This window comes from Anopheles ziemanni, chromosome 2 (assembly GCF_943734765.1).
Source record: "Anopheles ziemanni chromosome 2, idAnoZiCoDA_A2_x.2, whole genome shotgun sequence".
Classification (NCBI taxonomy): domain Eukaryota; kingdom Metazoa; phylum Arthropoda; class Insecta; order Diptera; family Culicidae; genus Anopheles; species Anopheles ziemanni.
Window position 1 is genome coordinate 38,814,806 of NC_080705.1, and position 20,351 is coordinate 38,835,156.

Genomic DNA, 20,351 nt, shown 5'->3' on the forward strand with positions numbered 1-20,351 from the left:
AAAACTGAAAATTCACCAAGATTGATAACAGGATCACCAAGTTCGTTTAGTAACACGTTCACATTTTTTTTTATAAAGTCATCCCTTAATGTATGGTTTTGAGGTTAAATCCAAGTTCTCGATCAAAAAGTCTCCATCAGGAGATAGCTACATACATTTTTGTATGTTTCACAACAAATCAGATTTATGATTGATGCCTTATTAGCATCCACTAATAATTAATTACTTAGCTCTCACTATGTTTTAAGTTGTTTTCAATCAAGCACAGTTAAAAATGTTCAATTAGTCAAAGGATGTGGGTTCCAGAAATGGTTGCCAATCAACATTATTTTACTTTCTTTATTGGGAGCATTTACAACAGGCAAATTTTTGAAGTTTAGGATATTTTTCACTGCATAGCACAAGAGTTGGATAGAATTTGCATGTAAAGAGTACACAATAATTTGGTACATCTCATCACTCGAGTTAAGGTCGTCGCCGTATTCCACACACTGTTGCGATTGTGTGAGAGCAGCATGAAAAAGCCGAAAAAACAACATAAACATCAGCTGGCATTCGAAATGACACGCGAGCAAACGAGACAGACTACTTCCGTCGTGAGTATGCATCTCGTTCGCTCATAACTCAAAACGGTCAGCTGTCTCTTCCTCTCTCGTGAGCATACGGTCCCGACTGTTAGACTGCCCGGTTCGTTACTTCAACGGAGTCCCACTTAGCCATTGCACAGCAAAATCGAACCCACGAAGTAACGAGCGCATGGCACTAAACGGTGTGAGTGTGTGCGAGCCAATTGCATCGCCCGTCGTAGGTATTGCGAACGTTTGGAAAACCGTTTACGATCAGTTGCTTGGTAAACTTGGTCGAGTTCAGTCGGAAAGTGTGCGATCTGTTCGCTCCGGTGATGAAACAGATTCGTAACCTGTGGTAGATTTTTGCATCAGCAAACGAGTTTAGAAAGTGTTGATAACTGCATACTGGTTTCGAGTTGTTCAAAAGTGTTGCAATTTTTAACACAAATTCAAACTAATGCGGATGTTTTGTACGTGAAAACATTTAAAAAAGTGTCACTATTGAAAAAGAGCGAAGAAAAACGTCGAAAAAAACAGTCTTCGCAGAACGGAACGAAATAGCCGCAACGACTTGCGAAGAAGGAAATACTGTGTTGTTGAATGGGAGGATTTTGATGAATGGTGAGGAGCAGAGCAAAGTAGTAAAGAAGGAAACGGTGTTGCTTTTTTTTGTTGTTGAAGCCTAAAGCTTGTGTTGTGCTATCGAAATTCAATCGAAACGAAGTGCCTGACGCAAGGTTGCTTCGTAAGGTTGGTCACAGCGGGCTCCTTACCGTGCGTGTGAAAAAAACGTCTTGTTCTGTGAGATCACCTCGATCAAATGGGTTCTGCTGGCCTAACCGGTGTCCAGTAATTTCCTGTGCAGTCGGAAAACAGTGACGAGCAGTAGTGTGCTCCTCTGAACCACCGACGATCGTTCAATTCGTGCGAATCAATTCACGGACGACAAAGGGAAGAACAAAACGGGCGATAAAACGAAATTACCATCCATGATGGTGCGCAGCCTGTCGCAGTGGACGAAGACGCTGAGTTTTCCGGCACGCATCTCGCCCAACCGGAACTCGAAAGATTGCAACGTGAACGTTCTACCGATCACGCCACCGCCGGCTCCGCCCCGCAACAAGTCCACCTCGACGTCCACCGCGTCCAGCACGATGTCGTCCTCATCGCCATCGTCCTCGTCGTCCTCCCCGACGCCACCCCCGAACGTGCCCATTACGGAAATTAGTCAAATCGTAAGTATGCGGGCGAAGTGAAGATCATTGGCTGGATTGTCGCCATTGTAATTGCGTGACATATTGGACCAAAAGATGGTTCCGCCTGGGAAAACACAGATCTGAATCACTCCCCCACCCTTTGGAAGCCGAGTTGATGTCTAGTTTATTCCTTGTCTCTTTTAGACACTTCGTTGAATAAACGCAATATCTTATCCTATTTAAGGACAGTCGATGTGTATGAACCGTTAAACAAGGCAAGTCGTTCGTTCTTCGGCTTTAAAACTTTTCATCTGAACCCGTGGAATCAAACTCTGCAATGGTGCACAATTTCCCCCAAAAAGCGATCCGGCAATGCGGGCACTTTTAGAGGGCCTTTCGGGAAGCAATTACTTCCGCCGACAGACCACAGCTGCGGGAATGAAGTTATTGAAGCCGGGTGGGCAGAAAACGAAAAAGGGTTTCCAACGACATGATGGGGGAGAGTGGGGCACTTTTTTCCACTGTCTGGCCGACCACCACATCTGCCACATCCTCACAGACCGCCGCACATGTTAATGCCAGGCAGAGAACCGAACCGAAAGAGAAGCCAGAGTTGCTGCCCCGGGAGGGAAAAAAAGGTCGAGATCGGTCGACCCGCAGAACGAAAGCTGCTCGAAACAGGCCTCAGGAAGCCAATGGGTAAACCCGGCGAGGTGGGAGGTGCCGTGCTGTGGAGCATGTGTAAATGTTTACACAACTTCATTGAATTTTAGCCCCCATACACACTCGGCTGGCTCGTTGGTGGACCGCGCTAAGTACATGGGAAGCCGGGGTTGGCTTTGGGAAAAAGCGACGTTCGGCCGGCGAGTTTCATTAGGCCACAAATGGGAGCCGCAGGTGGAATTCGGCGAGGAGCGGAAGGGGGACTGTTTATTTTCAACATTCTTGTAGTAATTTCTCCAACAGAAGCCGCACCGGCACTTCTCCCCCACCCGGTTTTCCTTGACGAATTCCAAGACGAAGACAATTTTTCCGACCAGTGCCGCGTTCCGATGTTGGCGAGCCTCGGTGCCCCTTCAGAAATCGGTGATGATTCTTCTAAAGTTTTTATTTTTATTTTTTATTACACCGACCACATTCGGATGTTGTATGTGCGTGCGTGCGTGCGAGTGTGTTGTGTTATGTGGAGGGCCCCCACTTCGTCGCTGGAAATTGTTTTCTTTTTATAGCCAAGCCCGGTTTTGATGGGTTTTCATCAGTGATACATTCTGTGCGTGTGCGCCTTCCTGCCGGGGCAGAACAGAGAAAATAGAATTCCACCAGCATGAAGGCGGCCTGCGGGACAGCTTCACTTGCTGCCGAGGTGGAGAATTGGAGAAAAACAAATCTTGTGGGGGGACACACAACAGTCGAGGGAGGCCAAAGATGCCAACGCAAAGAAAAGGGATACATAGAAAGTTTTATTTTTAGCAAAATCTGTGCTGGAGCGATTCTTCATTCTCGGCAAGAAGAACCCCACCAGAGGAGCCCTTTCTTTGTGCCTTTCCGAATATTACTCCAAAACCCAAATGGCTCCCGGTTGCTCGTGTCACCCGGCGTGATTTACGACCAGGCTGCCGATAAATCAAAATATGATTAGATGGTCGTAAAAAGTTGGTGATCTACGAGACATGCCAGTGGCGCACACGGGGATCAAGTAGGACCATGTTTTCCCAACACGCACTGGGGACGGTTTCCATTCCATAGATCACTTTTATTCCCTTGTCCCACGTGTTCGACCGTGTGCAGAAACACACCGTGCTTTCCCTTTTGTCGGGCGATCGATTCGATCCGCGAATCGATAAAAAGCAACAAAGCAAAACAACACTTACAACTTGCAACGGAGTTTTCCGGTGTGCACATTAACGCCGAAGATTACTTTCGTCCGAAAGAGTGCGTGCCTTTTCACGGCCGAGAGTGTTTGTGTGAGCGTTGAAAGTGAGCATAATCTATTGCATCGCGTACCAGAAGGCCGGCTGGGGGACGGGTGTCGAAGAACGGAACTACGGAAAAGCACCGAAAGGGTGGGGTGGTTGTTGTTGGCTTTGATAATCGTGAAAGTGGAATCGAAAAATTGAAAGCAACACTAACTAAACAAATTTCCGTTTTATTTCTCTCTCCTCCGTTTCTTGCTGCCTCATCCGGGTCCGGGTTGATTTAGATTTTGAATGATAGCCATCGTCGTTTTTCTTTTTCGGTCAATTAATGTTGGCCGGCGAGTGATGTTTACCACCTATTTCCTACGGAACATCCGTTCCTTCGATCGGTTCCAGAGCGTTGGCCTCGTCCGTGAAGGTGACGGAAAAGATTGGATTTTCCAGCTACGTTTTCCACCCGAAAACGCGATGGCGGGGGGCTTGCTATTAGCATTTTCTATAAATTATCACCCTTATTTCTGGAGAGGTGGAAGCTGAATGGATGTTTGTTTCGGTTTCGGTTGGGAAAGAAATTCGATCTTTCATCGACATTCTTCATCACAAGATCACTCTTTCACAAGATCCTTACGAAGAGAAGACGCATCTTTCCCGTATGACAGCAGCCCTTGTTCAAGACCGAATCCCCAATGGGTTTCTTCATTTTTTTTTTACTATTTTCTACCTTCGATTTCGAAACTCTCGTTTTCAATACCGCAAAGAAAATCAAATACGCCCCGAACTACGGCCGGCATTCTTGTGTGGGAAAACTGAAAAGCCTCTCAGCCAGCCTGGTGTTGATTGCTTTTCATTGTTCACACCCCATTGATGCTGAGTGTGTGTGTTTGTGTTGTGTGAATGCATATAGTTTGTCTAGATTGCGCCCAGTTTTCCGGCGATCGGAAAATCGAACCGGTGGCCGGAATAAAAGTGAAACTCGCCGCCCCAAGCCCTCGACAAACTAATTGAAACAAGAGATTTCTCCGGTACCGTATGTTTGCGAACGGAAAGGGCTAGTGGTAGGAGGGTGCAAAGGAAGAGGAAGAGTGAAGTATGATCGTGAAATTATCTCATTAGCTGTCCGAGCCGGATCGTTTAATCAATTCCGCGGTGTAATATCGCCACTCCGACCAACGTGCGAACCTTGTGCGAGGGCCAGGGAAAGGGAAAGGCACGAGGAGGCGGAGGGTCGTATGTGTGTCTTGGCCACGTCGGAGATTTGCATGCGAATGGGGTGATGTTGGGCGGAAAACGGAAACTATCACGCTTATTTTTGTGACCTAATTTAAGACAAACCGAACGACAGGATAGAATAAACTGAAAATTAAATTCCTTCATCGTTCAATTTATGAACTAAATTTCAATATAATATTATTTAACAGAAACATTCCCTGTAAAACCAACTTAAAAAAAATTAAATACACAATTACTTGAAATACTTGTTGAAAGTATGGTCATTGTCGATCTGTTATTCCTGTTAATTAAATTACACATTTTATTTGTACTGTCGAAGCAAATTCTTCAATTTTGCCAAACTTTTTGCCTTATTTCAGTGCAAGATATTGCCTTCCACTGGAACGAATCTTTTTGCTATTTGATGTCGTCAAAAATCGCGCTAACTAAACCGCGTCTCGTATACTCGGCGTCTCGTATAAACACACACAGACACTAGAGTCGACAATAGGGGCATCAATGAGGGTGCATTAATTTTCCAATTATGTTGCTGATTATTTGTTTTAGTGTTGCGCGCGCTGGCCACAGATCACGTCGAAGAGGATCCACAACCACCATCTCAAACCAAGCGCGCGCCCTCCCCTTTGCCCTCCCAACCTTCCACCCATCGACACATCCGTCAACGAGAAGGTGTTTAATTGAAGGGAACGGCCACGGCCATCACTCCACTCGTCTGCGGAACGTTCCACAGTTGGTGGCCGGCCAAAGACATTACGGTTCCCGTCCGGGTCCGGACGTCCAGTTGATAAACCCCGGACCGCCGATCTTCCGATGGCGCACGCATACTGCCGCGGTCAACCGTGGATGATTTATGGTTTTCTGTCGTACCCCTGTTCCCTGCCTCCTGAGCTGGAGCGTTCCGCCGTCATGAACCGGAAGATGCGATCGGGCGGGCCCTTTCTCGGGCTCTGGGAGAGAAATTGGTGGCCATAAACATTATGTGGCGCAGCCTTTTCTTTTTTCTCTCTTTCGCCGTGCCCTTGATGGGCAGCCATGTGGGGAGAAGTGGCATCAGCCTCCGAACTCGCTTCTCCCCGAAAGTTAACCCCCCCTTGAGTCAACTTAACCCTTGGTTTGGTGGATTTTCCGAAAACCGGTATTGTTTGCCGATGCTGGAGTCTAAAATAATTGGACTATGATTAGCAGTCCGGGCCAAACACAGCCGACCACGTCACGTTGTAGAGGTACATCTTGTGGTTCACTCAAAATCACACGCTGATTAAATCGTGTTACCATATTGTGAACATTCCAACATCGGGGAGCCTTTTTGTTTTGCGAGCTGTTGCCTCATTTTCAGGTTGTCACCTCAAAAACACACACACAAAAAACCATAACATTTTCGAAATTCATCGTGTCAACCACCAACTTCCGGTGGCGCAAAAGAGGTTCACATCGTTCACCGGCGGCCATTACTTTGAGACGTTGCATTCGTGGCTTCGTTGTAACATCTTGAACACTTCCTTCTTGGTGTTGCATACAAATACGGACAGAAAAGCAGTACCATTTCATTTTTTTCTCTTTGTGTTTATGTACAGCCTTTACAGGTTTATAAATAAACGGGTTAAGTTTTCCCTTTGTTTCGGTCTGCTGGAATGCCGAAACCCAAGCTGGTCTCAAGAAAACTCAGGCAGATAGAGGGAGGGGAGGGGGGCTCTTGTCAGAACGTCACACGTTGGCGTTTATTAAGGGCGAGAAAATGCGAAAGAATGAAAACTGCGCGCGTTTCACGCTCCGGCGTTGACTTTTCTAAAGGCAGCTTGTTGTTTTATTCTGTGCACACACATGATGGGCGAATGTGTGTGATTTTTCGGCCAGTGGATGGCAGCAAAAATGTATGAAAATAAACTAACGAGCGGAAAAGGCAACAAAAAACCACGAGTGCAAACTGCCAACGTATGCGGGCCACGCGGTTTTGGACGAGCTAAAGAGAGCACGATCCGCAAAAAAGAGGCACTTTTCGGTGCAGAGGCTCGTTACCCGGGTAAAGAGCTCCAAATGCCTTGACGATCACGATCACGATGGTGCCGATGATGATGATGACGATGATGGTGATGATGTGTGAATTTATGGAACTGCACGACCAAAGTCACCGGCTGAACAAGGTTACAAGGCATTAGAGCGTATGGCGAGCGCCTCCCAGCTGGCGTTATGCAAGCGGGACAGCTGCGGGATGTCGCGGCGTCGCTTTTCGCAAAGTACCATTTCCGCTGACCCCCAGCCCCAGCCCGACGACGACGGGGTGGACGGGGTTCGATCGGTGCAGCCTTCGGCTGCGAGCTCCGAACGAAAGGCGGCTCCACTAATGACCCCCAAGAGATAGTATCAGCGGCTGGTTGGCTGTTAGCTTTAATAACCTCACACAAATATGACACGATCCTCTCGGTCGCGCGAGAAATATGACATCCTTAACGAGCCCCCCTCCCCCCGGTGTGGATCGGTGTTGTCATCGATACGACGATACACAATCATTTAACCATCAACCAGCCAACAAATCTCCTTCGAAAGTCACACGCACGCGATGGAAGAGGAAAACTGCACGCACCTCTAGATCGCGCCAACTGTAACAAGGCCAACGAGTGCGTGTGTGTGTGGCGTAGAGGCGAGCACCATTTACACCACCATTGGCAGCTTCCGTCTCAATTGCCTCGATAAGAAAGGCATGTCCATCTGGAAGTTCTTGGAAGAGGTGGGTTTTTTTCTTCCACTTTCCAGACGATGACGTCGACAGAAGATCAGAAGTTTGCCCAGAATTACAATAAATCATCGAATCGGTTGGGATTTTTTGTGACCCTCCCAACAGGGTAGTGATTCTCTTATGACCATTTTATAGCCCTGTTTGCCTTTTTTGCCGTGTTGGTTGCTTGTTTACCTCGGGTCGATTAGTTCGGTCCATTCTGCACACGGTTCTGACACACATTTTCGGAAGTTGGTAACATACGAGAGTGGCGCATACGTGCGACATTCCAATTCCAAGCCCGATAACGACGCCGAGCCTAGAGGGTAAATATTTTCATCCCTTATCAGCTCCTCGACCATTATAACTACTTGTGGTCCCACGCGGTAGCTCCAAGTCTTACTCACTCCCAGTGCAGAAACTGTTCCTCCCCTGGCGGAGGAGGAGGAAGAGGTTATTTACGGGGACTGAAATCGAAATTATCAACCCCGCTGCCCAAACGCTTATCGCAACCTGGATTCAAGAGAATTAAATCATACCAAGTTGGTTTTTGCTGCGATGAGAGTGCGCTTGCGATGTTTGATGTTCCAATAGATTGAATCAACTCATTGATATGCTGCCAGCCTGCTGCCTTGTCGACGGCGTGTTGTGGGGCATGAGGTAAAACCTTGAGCGGGAGAACTCTGGACAAACTCTCTGCGCAAAGCAAACAAACACATCGCAAACAGGAACCTCCCGGATGGGACCTTCCTCTAGGCTGTTTCCCCCAAAAAGTGCGATGTTGATTGTACTGCTCCTCTCCTCTAAGCCTTGGAACGGTATTTTGTTCACGAGAGGCGCATAAGCATTTATGTGTGTTTAGTCCCTCGCACCGAAAGGGAACGGAAGAGAAGGCCACAACACATCCCCCAACAGTAGTGTTGGGAAGCTTTTAGGCATCGAAAAGGTTTCCTCCTGCCGTCGATCGTGTTTTGTAGGATTCCATTTCGGGAATGGACGCTTGTCCACCGGAATATGTCGAAGAGGGGTGGGAACGATGAAGGCGGGCATCACTATTTTTGATTATTCTGTTTTGATTTCCGTTCGGGCTCGATGAAATGAGTTTCCTTTTCCTCGTTCCCTCGCCACGATCTGTTCGCTTCACCGTATCCCACCATTTGTGTGGAGGGCGCGGTCAAAGATCGACGAGCTGGTTCTCGATCCCCGTGATCCGGAAGAGTCGCTACTCGACCGTCGCTCCCCCCGTTCCTGGAAGCCTCGGGAAGTGCCGTTTGTTTTACTTCAAGCACGCTCTTCTTCTGATTCCGCAACCTGCCAACACATCGACCGTTGGTCGGTGAACTTGTGTCATAGTGGTTTCTGCCTGCCTGCATCCAATGAGCGGCCACATCGGTAGATTACGTACGTGCTCGGGCCGTGTTGTAGTACATGATGTGCGAATTTCTGCCTGATGACACACCGATCCGACGGCGCGGTGTGGTACTTGTTTGACCGATTTGGGAAACATTTTAATTTATTTCTTTCTTTCTCTCTCTCTCTCTCTCTACCTTTCTTCACAGATATATCCCGATCCTGAGTCCGAGAAGGCCATCATGGGCTCATTGGTATTCTGTATCCATCACAAGCAAGGCTGCAAATGGTCCGACGAGTTGAGGAAATTGAAGGTGATTATCATGGAGAGCCGCGCACCGGCTTATATATTTAAGATGGTGTTATTTTTTGTTTGTTTGTTGCCCCTTCCTTTCTTTCTCTCTATTTCTGTTTGTTTGCGCTTTCCTTTGCCACATTTCTTCCCACCGGGTCTCTGCCCTTGCAAACGTATGCAAACTCCACTCAACTCCGTGGTGGTTCCTCTCGCCCGAGCGAGATTCGATTTGGCGACGTTTGATGATAGTTGGCTGCACCCCGCAACACGACAACATCCGACCGTTCGCTGGTTCTTCGCGATCCTCGCGATCGGATCAAGCAAAAAACAACAAAACCCGGCCTGCTTTTACCACCACCAGCTCCAATGGAGACACCGATTAGAGAGAGGTTGCTTCTCTGTCCTCTCGGCCCGGCCTGGTGGGTTTCGGCGTGAATAATCCGCCAAGCGCGCAAAGTGCGCAGGCGGTGGCGGGTACCAGCCTTTTCGAAACAGGTTTCGACGATCATCGGATCTCAGATGAAACCCCTTTTCCGTACGACCACACCGGTTGTGCGGTCGGGGTGTCGCTGTGTGTCTGTATGTTTGCGTGTGACCTCGTCCTCCCTTTCCCCCGAGACCGAGGCACCACAAGAGGCGGTTGCCGCCGCCGCCGACATTAAAAGGTGCTCGCATTGAACCGTCGGTACCACCGGTGCCATTACCTTTCGGGTGCCTCGAGCTCTAATGAATCGCTCAAGTTCTCCCCAACTCCAAAACGGCCTACGCAGCTGCCAGTGGGACGCGAATCTAATGCAATAGAAGTTGGAAAAGGTGCACCAGTGTGCAGGGGAAGCTCCAGTCGTACTCCAGTAGAACTAGTATGAAGTCTTGGTAGTTTCAGTTGTAGCTAGAATCTACCTATTCCTAGTGTTGATTTTATTAGAAAGCCTACAAAGGAATTTGCAACGAAAATATGTTTTGAAGCCTCATAGAGAAGCTAAAATTCAGTTTAGAAATTTCATGGTAATTTGTTGAAAAGTACTAAACTCATTTCTAAAAAAGCTTTAACTATGTGCTAGTAAGTTATAATAGTTTTTTTTTTATGAAAGCACACGCCTCTTTCCGGTGTTTGGATTCTTGTCCTATGGCTCGGTTTAATTTTGAATTTTACACTCGTCTACTACAAAAGAGGAGGCTTTGAAAAATGTCGCTATGTAAAGGTATCGCATCTTCTCAGAATTCATGTAAAGTGAAAGGAATTTTTTAGATTAAATTTAAAAAACAATGTGGAAGAGTATGCGAAGAATTTTGAGCGACTTTCTTACAATTTCCTTCTCTCTCGCTGTTTCCAGGCCCACTTGAATACCTGCAAGCACGATGCCATCCAATGCCCGAACAAGTGCGGCTCGCAGATACCGCGCGTCATGATGACGGACCACCTGGCGTTTACGTGCATCCTGCGTCGTGCCATCTGCGAGTTCTGCAACGTGGAGTTCACCGGGCTGGGGCTGGAGGAGCACGCCGGTACGTGCAGCGCGGAACCGCTCTACTGCGAGTCGAAGTGTGGCACGCGTGTCCTGCGCGGCCGCATGTCCATCCACCGTGCCAAAGACTGTGCCAAGCGCCTGCGTCGCTGCCCGCACTGTAGCCGCGAGTTCAGCGCCGACACGCTGGCCGCACACGGTGCCACTTGCCCGCGCAGCCCCATCCCCTGCCCGCAGCGGTGCGACGCCGGTCCATTCGCTCGGGCCGACCTGGAGGCGCACCTGCGCGACGAGTGCAAGGCGCTGACGGTGCCCTGCAGCTTCCGGGAGGCCGGTTGCCGCTTCAAGGGACCGCGCCATCTACTCGAGGCGCACCTGGAGGCGAACACGTCCGCGCACCTGTCGCTGATGGTCGCCCTGTCCGGGCGGCAGGGCCAGCAGATCAACGCGCTCAAGAGCGCCATGGCGAAGCTCAGCACCAACTATACTGGTACGCTGCTCTGGAAGATCACCGACTGGGCGGCCAAGCTGCAGGAGGCACGCACCAAGGACGGCCTCGAGCTGGTCTCGCCACCGTTCTACACCAGTCAGTACGGCTACAAGCTACAGGCGTCCATGTTCCTCAACGGCAATGGGCCCGGTGAGGGTACGCACGTGTCCGTGTACATCAAGGTGCTGCCGGGCGAGTACGACGCCCTGCTCAAGTGGCCATTCTCGCACTCCGTCACGTTCACGCTGTTCGAGCAGGGTACGCTCGGTAGCGGCGGCGGCGGTCAGGGTGGAGTGGCGGAGTCCTTCGTGCCGGACCCATCGTGGGAGAACTTCCAGCGGCCATCGACGGAACCGGACGCACTCGGGTTCGGATTCCCGCGGTTCGTCTCACATGAGCTACTGAACAGGCGCCCCTTCGTCCGCGACGATACCGTGTTCCTGCGCGTCAAGGTGGACCCGAGCAAGATTGTGGCCGTGTAGATACCTCCTACGGAAGGACGAGAATCCGTCCTTGTTGTTTTGTACATATCGATGATGCGCGCAAAAACTCCCATTACCATAGTGCCTCTCTCCCGAGCGCGCAATATCTTAAGACTCATCCATCAATGCATCCCGCTTAGTTGTACATAACCTTCCCCTGATCCTTCTGCGAGCAAAACCGAATTCACCCTCCACCACCCAGTCGACATAATCCCTGCCGCTCGCTTCCGACCAATCGAGGAAGTGACTCTCCGGGTGAATGATGCCACGCGTTCTGTGGGGCAACTTTCGGGCGATTTTGACCACCAACACCACTCGTCTCGTTGGTTCTCGTTCCGTTTCTCGTCTCGGAAACGGAACGGGACACGTTACACGACGAGAGCAGGAGGATAGGCCAGATGCACTTCGGTTGAGTGGTTGATTGTTGCAATTCCTTCTTTTGCTTGCTTCTGTAAGGTAAGGCGTGTATGTAAAGTCACGACGGTGAACCGAAACACACAGCACAACGAAAATCAGCTTCGAAATCTCATTTGTTGCTTGTAAGGACTGAACGAAACGCGTCGGCGCGACGTGAAACAACAGGCTAGGTTTAAGGCAGTAGGCTGTAAGTTTCAACCACTTGTTTGGATTGCTTTGCACGGGAAAAAACATCGAAAAATACCCTTTGTTTTGGGGCAAAGTTTTAATCTCAATCAAAGTAGAGGACCAGAGACCAAACCATCCACTCCAGATATAAGAGAAACCCGAACATTGTTTGTGACGATTCATTCTGTCCTCCGTGCGTTTATTTCGAACTCCATAAATTGGGCCGATTTCCGATGGGAAAACCCTTCGTCCTGCGATGGACAGGGTTCAAGGCGCGTAGGGTAAGCATTCGGTTAAGGAAGTTTCCCTTTCCGTAAACCATAGAACGACGCTCTCTATCTTCTTCTGGTTGTGTTGAGCACAACAACGGTGGACGTAGCAGAAGAAACGATAAGAATGCGACAACGACGAACAGCGCAAACCGTAATCATAACACTTTTCTTTCGATTCGAGTCATTAGTGTTTAGGTTCATATTACTTCTTAGCTGGCTAGGGCATTTAATATCACTTGATAGAAATATATAAATATATATATATATATTTGTATTTTCATACTAACTTTACCGGATAGTCATCGCTTTGCTCTTCTAGTGCTTAGGAGAAGAGTTTCTTTTGTTTCATTTAATTTTTTTGTGTTTGTTTTAGTTTCATCCATTTGGACCGGGCGGTTGTTCGGGTGGCGACGGTTCCTTTCCCGGTCCGATGACTGTTTGGGGGGCCATCTGCACACTTGCGCCGCCCGCTTCCGTAGCTAGAAAACCATTTCTATTGCACCGTAAGACTCATTGGTAACGCGCGGTATCGCACACGCGGCTGGCGTATGATGTTAAATTAAAAACAAAGTAACTAGTATTAAGTTAGTCGACGTAAGGCTCGTAAGAGGACCACCGCTCACGGGTAGTTCTCTTATTCGTAATTTCGACAACTGTAAAAAGTGACCCATGTAAACAACGAAATACGGCTGAGTGTGTACAATTTGACTGAATATAAGTGAAAAAGTTTAATTGTCCGTGTTTTATTTCTCGATTTCATTTCAACCATATCACAAAATAGATCAATCGTTCACCAAGGAATTTAAAACCCATAAAATAAAAGTATATGAAGGCATTTACTGCAAGCGAGTAGAGCTTTAAATGTCCCTCCCTTTAAATTTGTTTCCCTCTTTGCAAAAGAAGCTGCACTTTCTAATAGTGGAATACATTTTTGTAAATTTAGTTTACTGTAATAACTCTAATTAAGCAAACTTTAACATACGCCAATTTTTGGATTCATTCTAAAAAATATTTAATATAAAATATGTTGGAGCTCAAGACTTTAAAATAAAAAAGTTTATGCTTCTTCTTCTTGGCGTAACGACCTCTTGGTCATGCCTGCCCGTTAAGGGCTTACGAGACTTGTTTCCCTGTTGTACGTGGATAGTCAGTCCTCTCGTACAGGGGAGAGTCCGGTCTCGGATGGGATTGCTCGGTTGGGAGCCCCGGCGCTCATGGGCCGATTTTCTAACCGGCGCTACCGCTCGGCTGTTGGAGCTCAAGACTTTAAAATAAAAAAGTGTATGCAAGATGTTATGAATATTGATTGATTGCAGAAAAAATAATGTCTACATGGTTCTGTTTAATTGAAAGATTCTGTTTTATTGCGTAAGTACGTGTCGATATGTATAGTAACATTCAGAATTAGATTGCGACATTCAATTATTGATCGAATTCTACGCCAACACTGTCGTTTTAAAATCAATAAATTTTATCAAAAGTACCTTCCAAACTTTAATTATGTTTTAATCATATAAAAACTGACACGGTAGGAATCTGTCGAACTATTTTTCAGCCACAAGTTTTCTGTAACATCTTTTTAATATATGATGATGTTACTTAAAAATGTCCAATTTTCAACAGAATTTGCTTAAAAGGTTGTTCTTAAAAAATGCATTTAGATTGTATTTATTCATTACTAGCTACACCACTGCCATTGTATACTAAACTAGAACCTATGCAATAAATTAGACTGCCTTAAAACTTACAGCTTGTTTACCATGGTCTCGTGTTTCCAGAACTGCCACTAGAACCACCCATGCTGAAGGATTGCGTAGTGGTGTTCATCGAACGCACAACCTTTTTCGTTTGTTCGACGCGCGCTAGGAAATCCATGGCGTGCGGTAACAACGGTTGAATTGTGTGCAGTTCCAGGACGGTGACGTTTTCTAGATTGACCGTATGCGAGCCCTCGCTCTTGATGAAATTCTCCACCGTCGTGCGCAGTTTGGCACACCGCACATCGTAGATATCCTTGATAAGTGTTTTAATAACGTCGGACGAAGGAACATCTTCCGGTGCCGTGCTGAGAATCAGCTTTGCCTCCACCATGTAGTTGTCGCTGGGCATTTTGGTAAATGTGCTAAAAGGAACCAAACGTTACTTCACAACCGAGATCTGAACTAATTTTGAATAATACCTGATTCGTTTTTCTGTTTCCTTGATATCTTCAAGTAGATCGATCTCCATCCAATCCGGTGTAACAATGCGACACTTTTGCTGCTGTCGAAGGTGTATTGCTAACCACAGGGGGACATACAGCGGTATGCCTCCACGGAATGGTTCAATGGTGCCCGAAATGAGGTAGATGGAATCATGATTAAAATTTGGAATTACACCAATAGGCGAGTTTTCACCAATAAATTCAAGCTCGGCCGGTTCCATGTGCAGATTTGGTTTTGTTTTGTGTGTAAACTGACTGCATTCCAAAATTGCGCGCTTTTTTTGACAGCAAACCAGGGACCAAGATGTAGACTGTAAGTAACACGATGAATTTCGAAAAATATATTACTTCAAATATGAGCCATATGAGGTGTACAGTTATTATCATTGTACATGTTTTATCTAAAAAAAAATGAAAAACTACGGCTTTTGAATTTTATTGATGTATTCCTCAACTAAACGTGTTTTCCGTACTGTCTATAAATACCTTATGTTATGCAATCTGTCAAATTAACAACTGACATTCGGCATAGGAAATATTTTCTTCAAAACCAAAATAAATAAACAGTGGTCACCTTCGAGCGCCACTTGTTGTGTTCTACCGATTGTAGCGTAATTTAGTAGTTTTTGTCGTAATAACCTCCGTAGGTAGGTATGTCTGAAGCAAAGGAATTACAAAACGATGAACGCGAGGCACTGGTGTCCATATACGAGGGCGACAGCGCGTTCAAACAAGTGAACTCAGAAACGTATCAATATAAGGTATTCAATGCAATTCAACAACGTGTAGAATTCTCGCCATTCGACTCCAGTTTACGCGATTTGTTTCGTTTCAGTACGGAGAAGAAGGCAATAAGTCGTTTCTGCTAGAAATTTGTTGGACAGAGAACTATCCCAATGAACTACCCACCTTTAATCTAGACACGTTTTACAACCGGAATCTGTGAGTGGAGATCCTTTACCCCTAGTGAGTACTTTCTAAAGCTCTATTTTTATCCCTTCAGCTCACGTACCGGTAAGGATAGCATCCTGTCGATCCTTCGCGAGGAAGCCGAGCAATGGATTGGCTGTGGAATGACGTACACTTTGTTCGAGTGCCTCAAGGATAAGCTGGAAGATTTGTTGACGGACGAAAATTGTAATGCCGGCGAAGGGCAGCAAGTGGTCATCGGTACGGTGGATGCTCGGCTGGAAGCTGAACAATCAAACAGTGATTCCGATGACGAAGATGGAAATGATGCAAAGGGAAACAAAAAAGACGCAAAGCGCGAACAGCTGACCAAGGCGCAGAAACGGAAACAGTGGGATCGCGTGGATAGCAAAGGAAATCGACAGCGGGGCTGGAACTGGGTGGATATCGTCAAACATCTTTCGCAAACCGGAGGAAAACCGGAGTAGTAAAGTTGTGAAAATGACGCGAAAAAGATAGGAAAATAAACTATCAATAATACTGTGAATATATACTGTAAAAATATCGGATAGCGATGAATGAGAAAGAACGCGCGTTTGTCGAAAGTGGAAATAGTTTTGTTTTTTGCTTTATTATCTTCTATATTCTACAATTCTTCGAGCATACGTGCGATAATTGATCTACTTTTGCGACTTGAAAACCCGTTCGAGATAAAAACCATCTAGACCGCTGGCGAATTCTACCTTTAAGGAAAACCCGAACAAATGTCTAAACGAACTATAGCGTGCGTGAATGTGTGACAAAACCGATATCGTTTTCTTCGCTATTGCCCTTGCAATGGCTTTTCCCGAGCTACCTTAAGAAAATGTAAATATCAAATTGAAATAGAGTGTTCTTGTGCTAACTTTATCACAGCAGTGAAGCATACATTTTGCGTAGACGGTTTAGGTGTGTTTGTCGTTCCTGCTGATTACCTCGTCGAGCGGTTGTAATGATAATATCGCTTAAAACTGGTGCTAAAAAAGACTATCGTTTAAAAACCGTGCCGGTTCACTATCATTCTTTGGGATCGGAAAGCGTTGCTGAAGAAGCAATTTGCTCTTTCGAAAGCGATTTTTTTTTTCTAATAACTCTTGGGAATGAATATATATTTTCCGTGATAGGAACTTATTAAAAAGCATTGGAAAGCCTTCTCAAAGCGAACTGTGGCGCCTCTTGTTCTCGTTCGTAAAGGTGATTTAAAAAACGATCAAAATCGTCGCACATGGTCGTTTTTTTTTGTAGGGAGCCGTCACGTGTTCATTCGAAACGTACGTTAAAATTCTTCCCGCGCCTACTTCACTTGCTATGCGTTAGGAATATTCCGTTAGAAAAATAAAACAGAAGGCGCTATTAGCCTTTTTTATTTAAACGTTCTCATCTATCTTTAGCTGATATGATAAAAATTCCCTACAACAGTTACTCACTTGTGACCGAGCCGGGGATAGGAAAGTAGTGTGTTTGCTACTATTGAATGCTCCACGTTCACTGGGAAAATCGAGTACCTAGTTGTCCACTACCTTGGAACCGAATTCTCTACTCAATCGTAACGAAGAACAGCACTACCAATTGCATTCTACCTATATGCTACCTACATACGTGGTGCTATTGCTTTGTATGCTGCGAGCAGTGTTATATCATTAGGTTCGATGCTAGTTCGGTGTGGCTAGTCGCAATCGCTGGTGTACTCTCTGAGTTTGGTCCTTACATGGTGCACGTGTGTCGATGGGACATTTTCCTATAGCTCTGACTAGAGCGCGCATTGTCGTTGTAATTTAACGTCATCGTTGCTGCCTGCCGTTATCTTAGTGTTAGGATGTATATTTAACTTGCTCCCTTCCGTGGAATGTTGCTCACTTTGACACTCACCGAGATGGTGGTAAATATTAAAGTGTTCAAGTGTATGAAATGCCAGCCCATGAAGGGAACAATAAAATAAAACGCCAATAGAAGACACAACACTACATCGGTCGGAACCTACCGGCCCTTCCTTGCACCGGAAGTGGGTAGCCCGAATGGTATCTTCGATGGCGCTCGGTGGTCTATATCCTCCAGTCTAGCCGGTACTCGTCCGTTTTGAGCAAATGCGCCTGCACGTTCCAACCCTCGCACTGGGCCAGGTTAAGGAACTCGTTCCATTTGTTCTGTATCTCCCAGTAGCGATCACGCAGTTGGTTTTTATCTTGCAGGTAGGAAGCAACGTAAAAGTACGATTTTATAATGTCCAGTGGTTTGACGGTAAAGTGTAGATACACGCCGACGTAGTGGCGCGTTTCGGCGATGAGAAACTTTTCCCGCGAATCGAAGCAAGCGATCAAGTTTTCCAAATCGTAGCAGTTGCGATAAAACTCCGTTAGTTCGCGCACCGAGCAGCCAATCTTTACCCGTGCCGTCAGTGTCACCGTTTGACCGACGGTGACCCGTTCCAGTTTGTTCACCTGTTCGGGGGAAAGCATCATGCCGCTCTTGAAATACTCTTCCAGCGCGATCAGGTACCGCGCTTCGTTGAACGTCCGCAGGCAGACCGCTTTGACGGCTTTGATGTTTGCGTAAATGTGCACGAGGGTGACGAAGAAAAATAAACCATACAGGATCCTAGACGAGGGTAGCAAAATTGAATGAATTCCGAATGGCCGAAAACTACACGTTCATTAAATGCCTTACTTCTGATTTTGAAGGTACGTTAGTAGGAACAACCCCACAAAGGAGGCTATCAAATTGACACATGTTTCCTGGGCGCTATCCTTCGATGAAACGTCGGCCAAATTTCCCCGGATAGCGTGGTGCTGCGTCAGGGCCGCTCGCGTCGCACCCCCTGCCACTCCGACAATCGCCTTCATCGTGGTCGTCGCACACAGGATGTACGTCGCCACCTTCGGGTAATACGGCAGCACGAACAGATCGATCGCCATGGCAACATCGTTTAAAATATCTGCCCGGATACGCCACTTTTTCGAATCGATATCCAGTTCCGAGCTATTTCGGTACACGAGCGCAAATGAGGTACAAAAATAGTATTACCATAGGGCTTTCCCCATACGTTTAGGTTGAGTGACACTGACAGCCTAATTGTTGGCGCCCTGGAAATAGCTCCAAGCCCAAATTTACCATCCCACCGGTGCACTTACCCTTTCCACCAGGCGAACAGGATTCTACCGAGATGACCCGATCCATCCTTGAGCACCCACGTAACGGTGGCCGACAGCGGAGTGGCTGTTTCGCTGCCAACTCCGACTCCTTTGAGAATGGCATGGGTTGTGAGGGTGCCTGTACAAAAGGATGCGCCACAACGGTGCCATCAATTATTAAAGCTTTCTGGCGTGAAAATGAAACAAAACGCCGGGACTTACCGCTGATAGTGCTGCAAAACGCTTGCAAGGTGTCCCACTTCTGGTAAGACAGATAGTCACTGCTGACACTGTCCGGATAGCCGACCGGGAGGAAGAGATGCTGGAAGAACTTTCTGATACTAAAACGCTTCCGTATCGACGGACGCTCTCCTTTAACCGTCACGCGTACAACGGTATCCTGGTCTGGGGTGGGAAATGAGCATAAATAATAAATCAACCTAAGTCCTGCCTGGATGGGGGTTGACGTGGGGGATGAAAAAGAGAAAACAACACTTACGATCCGGAGTGACGTAGAGAATTTCCTCTCCATTCGAGCAGTACTGTTCGCGGAAGTGTATTTTCATCCTGAGAACGCGATTTAAATCTCAAACAAAAGTCCAAATCTCCGGTGCAACGAAACATTAACTAAGCCGAGTGAGATAATTTCCGGAGGAGGAGGAAAATTTGGTACAACTACTGGAAACACGAACTTGCTCGAGACAGATACAATGGAATATTGTTAAAGGTTAACTGCGCGCACCGAAAACGTACTGCTCTCGTCTTCAGCAGAACGCGTTTTAACTTTACCGACGTGGCTTTCTACACGCGGTGGGCTTTTAACTTAAAACGAAAATAAACCTGGATACAGTTTGCACCTTCGCACCTTTGCTCTTTGGTATTTGTGCACTGTTTGTTTGTATACAGAAGTGTTGGCAAAATCAGGATTCAGAAGATTCAAAGACTCGAATTCGTGACAGATTCGAATCAGAGTAATTCGTTTGGGATTTGAATCAGATTTTATTCGTTTGAGACTTGATTTAATTCGATTGGCTTGATCTGATCCAGGCATAATCAGTATATAATTGAACTAGATGTTAATCGATTCAGAAGTAAGTCGAATTAGTCGCGATATCAGTCGATGTTGAGACGATGTGATTGATTTCAGTTTACTTGAACCGAACGCTATAGTTGGTTGGACCTGTATCGAAGTTTCACGAGATTTATCTTATCCAAGCTAGGGAAACAGGACATTGTATACAGACAAGATTCCTGGAGATCACGACAATCAGTACCAAGACCAGTATTGATTAGTTTATATCGTCTCGCGCCTGTTTGATGAATTCGGACTTGAGGATTCGAGTCCCTACAGGAATTTGTATTTCCCATCACTATTATACAGTAACCAAGGTGAATACATTATTATTGAACAACAATTTTGTTCGGGTCGCTCTTTCACTTGCCATCGATTTGTTCACGTCGGCTTTAATTTTAAATATTGAAACTTGGTCGTTTAACCGTCACACGTT

General features: G+C 46.6%; 4 protein-coding genes across 4 annotated transcripts; 2 read left to right on the forward strand and 2 right to left on the reverse strand.

Annotated features, from left to right (window-relative positions):
* Positions 1–1,561: 1,561 nt before the first annotated feature.
* Positions 1,562–11,707, forward strand: LOC131281754 (TNF receptor-associated factor 4). The gene is made up of 3 exons (XM_058311103.1): positions 1,562–1,804; positions 9,184–9,288; positions 10,604–11,707. Exons 1-3 carry the CDS (start codon positions 1,562–1,564, stop codon positions 11,705–11,707), a joined length of 1,452 nt encoding a protein of 483 aa, XP_058167086.1.
* Positions 11,708–14,098: 2,391 nt separating this feature from the next.
* Positions 14,099–15,006, reverse strand: LOC131281166 (probable DNA replication complex GINS protein PSF2). The gene is made up of 2 exons (XM_058310425.1): positions 14,744–15,006; positions 14,099–14,686 (listed from the first exon to the last, which is right to left on the reverse strand). Exons 1-2 carry the CDS (start codon positions 14,986–14,988, stop codon positions 14,320–14,322), a joined length of 612 nt encoding a protein of 203 aa, XP_058166408.1. The 5' UTR covers positions 14,989–15,006; the 3' UTR covers positions 14,099–14,319.
* A 304-nt stretch (positions 15,007–15,310) lies between these two features.
* Positions 15,311–16,949, forward strand: LOC131282392 (RWD domain-containing protein 4). The gene is made up of 3 exons (XM_058311843.1): positions 15,311–15,528; positions 15,603–15,709; positions 15,771–16,949. Exons 1-3 carry the CDS (start codon positions 15,421–15,423, stop codon positions 16,162–16,164), a joined length of 609 nt encoding a protein of 202 aa, XP_058167826.1. The 5' UTR covers positions 15,311–15,420; the 3' UTR covers positions 16,165–16,949.
* LOC131282391 (RUS family member 1) lies at positions 16,278–19,514 on the reverse strand. The gene is made up of 5 exons (XM_058311841.1): positions 19,343–19,514; positions 19,066–19,248; positions 18,844–18,982; positions 18,380–18,691; positions 16,278–18,310 (listed from the first exon to the last, which is right to left on the reverse strand). The coding sequence occupies exons 1-5, from the start codon at positions 19,407–19,409 to the stop codon at positions 17,758–17,760; spliced, it is 1,254 nt and encodes a 417-aa protein (XP_058167824.1). The 5' UTR covers positions 19,410–19,514; the 3' UTR covers positions 16,278–17,757.
* Between the last annotated feature and the right edge of the window lie 837 nt (positions 19,515–20,351).